Source organism: Nestor notabilis, unplaced genomic scaffold (assembly GCF_000696875.1).
Source record: "Nestor notabilis isolate BGI_N333 unplaced genomic scaffold, ASM69687v1 scaffold27208, whole genome shotgun sequence".
NCBI lineage: Eukaryota > Metazoa > Chordata > Aves > Psittaciformes > Psittacidae > Nestor > Nestor notabilis.
Genome location: NW_009941034.1, coordinates 14,572 through 18,632, shown reverse-complemented (window position 1 = coordinate 18,632; position 4,061 = coordinate 14,572). Strand labels below are relative to the sequence as shown.

Sequence of the window (4,061 nt, the reverse complement as noted above, 5' to 3'; positions counted from 1 at the left end):
CGCCTTCACCGGCCCGCCTCACATGCCGTGTGTTTTGCCTTCCCTCTCCAGACGGATGTTTCCTTTCCTGAGCTTTAACATCACTGGCCTCAACCCCACGGCCCACTACAACGTCTTCGTGGAAGTGGTGCTGGCGGACCCCAACCACTGGCGTTTTCAGGGGGGCAAGTGGGTTACCTGCGGCAAGGCCGACAACAACATGCAAGGCAAGTGCGGAGTCTCAGCAAGTCAGCTTCCCATAAAGGGTTCCTGTTTTGCCCCACTTTGCGGAGTCTCCCCTATCCCCGGCATCCTGCTGCGGGAAGAACTGTGCTTTTAAGGGCGCCTTGGAACTCTTATTTCCTAGCCGCGGTGGGTGTGCGGGAGAGGGGACACTGGGGGAGCTGAGGTGCTGCCTCTCGGGCACTCGGAACAGTAACTGTACCCGGCCGGAGCTTTACGGACTTGTTTTCCCCAGGCAACAAGGTGTACGTGCACCCCGAGTCTCCCAACACCGGCGCTCACTGGATGAGACAGGAGATTTCTTTTGGGAAGCTCAAGCTAACGAACAACAAAGGTGCTAACAACAACAACGCGCAGGTAAACGGGCTGTGGGGGGGAGGCAGGCTGGAGGGGCTCTTGGTGTTCTAGGGGGATCCTTGGCTTTTGGAGGCTATACGGCATTTAATTGGGCTGCTAGATCACTGTTCTTGTGACTTTGTACCCTTCTTGAGCTGGATCATAGACGATGTTTTCCTGCTTCTTAAGGCAATTCTAATTATCAGAAATAGATGTGTGAATTTCTTTGGTTTTAGCCAATATATCTATCTCTGGAATTGCTCAGAAGTGGGAGTGTAGCTGGTAGCTCTTGATTTTCTTCATTCACAGATTTTAGCATATTAGTAACCTAGTGAAATGGGGCTAAAAGCTGTGAATCATCTTCTGTTAACAGTTAAAATTACTCAATTACCTCTGCAAAAGTTGCAGGAAGAAAATGTCAGGCTATAAAATCTTAGACCTAGTTTGTCTAAAGATCTTGTCTCTTCTGTGGTTCCTTTTCAGATGATAGTACTGCAGTCTCTACACAAGTACCAGCCTCGACTTCACATTGTGGAAGTGAGTGAAGATGGTGTTGAAGATGTGAACGATTCCTCAAAGACTCAAACATTTATTTTTCCTGAAACACAGTTTATAGCAGTTACAGCGTATCAGAACACTGATGTAAGCACGGATGTAAAAAAAAAAAAATCACCATTAAGAGTGCATTTTTCTTGTGGATTCAACATCTTCTCTTACTGTATTCTGCTTTCACTTTTAGATTACCCAGCTCAAAATCGACCATAATCCCTTTGCAAAAGGCTTCAGAGACAACTATGACTCGTAAGTATGCTTGTGTCTTCTCTTGCGACTACCTCTGCCTAGGAGGCATGATTCTGGCCCAGAATGTGTTAGAGAGTTTTTGTTTAGATGCTACTTGAGTTAAGAATAGTAATGCTACTTCTGGCGGCTTTGTTAGCTGATCTGCTGCTTTCGAAGATGTTAAATGTCTAATCCATTAAATGTCTGTCTGAATAGTTTCCATATTGTCTTGATGACCTGTCTTCTAACAGACTTCTGAGTTTTGCTAGAAAACTTGTCCTGTGGATTGTGCCATGTTTCTCCACAGAGCAGGCAGTTTTTCCAAATTTTCAGTAGCAGACTTGCCTGATGCTCACTTCCTAGCATCAACTGGCCTTTGAAAACCTGGATCTGTACATATAAAAGTGGGTTTGGGGAGGAAGCTACTGCATCTCATGTAAAATGTGTTGGCTGGTGTATGCTTGTAGCAGTAATAGTAGAATTTCTAATACTTGGTCTAGGAAAACCAAGCAACTCCTAAACTGGACAAAAAATGAACAGCTATCCAGTTAAATGTAGTTGTGACTTTAATCAAGAATTAACTTCCTGTTTGTGTTGTCTTGCTATCATACTGGAATTGTAAAGAACCAATGCTCAGTGTTTCTCTTTTGTGTTGTAGCATGTACACAGCTTCAGAAAATGACAGATTAACTCCATCTCCCACGGATTCTCCTAGATCCCACCAGATTGTCCCTGGTGCCAGGTACAGCGTGCAACCGTTCTTCCAAGAACAGTTTGTCAACAACCTGCCCCCAGCCAGGTTTTACAATGGTGAGAGAACAGTCCCTCAGACAAACGGCTTGCTCTCCCCGCAGCAGAACGAAGAGGTGGCCAGCCCTCCTCAGCGGTGGTTTGTTACGCCTGTACAGCAGCCCAGCACCAACAAATTGGACATGAACTCCTATGAGACAGAGTATTCTTCTAGCACCTTGCTCCCTTACAGCATTAAATCCCTTCCCCTTCAGACATCCCATGCTCTGGGATACTATCCTGACCCGACATTTCCATCCATGGCAGGCTGGGGGAGCAGGGGCTCTTACCAGCGAAAAATGACAACAGGGTTATCTTGGACCTCCAGAACAAGTCCTCCAGGCTTCTCTGAAGACCAGCTTTCCAAGGAGAAGGTGAAAGAAGAACTCGGCTCATCCTGGATAGAGACTCCACCCTCCATAAAGTCTCTAGATTCAAATGATTCTGGAGTCTACACGGGTGCTTGTAAGAGAAGACGACTCTCCCCTAGCACTTCCAGCAATGAAAATTCTCCGACTATGAAATGCGAGGACATTAATGCTGAGGACTATAGCAAAGACACTTCAAAAGGCATGGGCTACTATGCATTCTATACTAGTTCTTAAAGCATCCTTTTATTCCAATTGGCTAGTTTTTTTTCAGGGTGGCATTGGGTGTTTTTTGCATTACAATTGCAGAAATGACTCTTGCCTTCCACCTTGAATTGTGTGCAATTCTAAAGAAGGTGCCAAAGCTTTTTGACTTGTTGCAGGTAACTGAGCTAACTATTCTTCCCCTCTTTTAGAAGGAAACACATGCAGCAGCTGTAAGCAGGAGTCTAGATTTTTACAATGTGGCTTATTTATTGAGGACACTAAAGTGTACTCTTTGGCTTGGCTCAGAGGCCCAATCAAATCTGTGCGCTCCTGAGCAAGGTAATAGGGGTGTAGGATCCCAAATTTTTCTTCCCTGCCTGTCTCTTTCATAAAAGGGGGGCTCGGTGCAGGGAGCTGAACAAATGCTATGTTCTGCTTTAGACTGAGCTGGCTTCTTCAATCCTTGTCTGTAGCTCAGTTGGCTGAGCTGGAGCTTAGCTCAGCTAAGGCTTGCTTTGGCAGAAGGTGGCCAAAATAAGGCTTTTGCTTGCCAAGGATTTTAACTGAAAGGTCTTGTTGCCAGTGATGGGGTTACAATGAACAAATCTGACTTTTCTTAGTTTAGAACTTGCATTAAAAAAGCCTCCATCCCAAAAGCCTAACCTTTATTGAGGTGGCCAAAAATCAAGTGTACATTTGTTTTGTCTAGGTACACTGTAGAATATTGTGGAACAATGTATAGTTGATCTCTAGCTGTTTAGTCAGAAGGACCTCCAGTGGTGCTTTGAAGTTCAAAATGCATTTTTCTTTTGGTTAATCAAACCTAGCATATGAAATGTTGCAAAGATTCTATTTATGTGTATGTAAAGTGACTTTTTCAGCTGCCTTGTACAAAACTGGAAGTGATGTAACTTAACCTACTCTTCTTGCATATAGTTTCAGTTGGTTTAAACTGATCAGCCCCACACCACTGGCACACGAACTTCCCCCAACAAAGCATCTTTGTTTTCTTTTTCTATGTACATAGTAGTAATTTTTAATAAATGTGGTTGGTGCCAGGGATAGCAGTGAGGGTGGCTGTCTGCCTCTTCTTTGCCTCTACCATATGTCCCAGTGGGGGAAGGTGGGAGCATAATGCCGAGTTGTCTCTAAGTCTGCCCATCTCTTGTTAAGTTTCTTCTCTCCTGGTCTGCTATAGATCTTCGTATCTCCCCCTACCCCCCACCCCCGCCCAAAGCTCTGTGCCCCCAGATTGGTTCGAAGTCTGGTAGTGACTCCTTTCCCCTGCCACCCCCAGCCCTGCGGGGCCGTGGGTGAGGTGTGAGCTCAGCCCTCGCCCCGGGCAGTGCCCCGTCAGCT

The 4,061-nt window shown here is 45.6% G+C and overlaps 1 protein-coding gene across 1 annotated transcript; it reads left to right on the top strand.

The window, feature by feature from the left end:
* Positions 1-55: 55 nt before the first annotated feature.
* On the top strand, positions 56-2,732 carry EOMES (eomesodermin). The gene is made up of 5 exons (XM_010020676.1): positions 56-206; positions 458-579; positions 1,042-1,200; positions 1,298-1,359; positions 1,997-2,732. The coding sequence occupies exons 1-5, from the start codon at positions 56-58 to the stop codon at positions 2,730-2,732; spliced, it is 1,230 nt and encodes a 409-aa protein (XP_010018978.1).
* Positions 2,733-4,061: the final 1,329 nt, after the last annotated feature.

Bases quoted from the DNA above. Each gene is read 5' to 3' on its own strand.
- EOMES (XM_010020676.1), top strand. From the start codon at position 56: ATGTTTCCTTTCCTGAGCTTTAACATCACTGGCCTCAACCCCACGGCC. The intron at 207-457 runs GCAAGTGCGGAG...TGTTTTCCCCAG, and splicing joins GGCCGACAACAACATGCAAG to GCAACAAGGTGTACGTGCAC. The intron at 1,201-1,297 runs GTAAGCACGGAT...TTTCACTTTTAG, and splicing joins CAGCGTATCAGAACACTGAT to ATTACCCAGCTCAAAATCGA.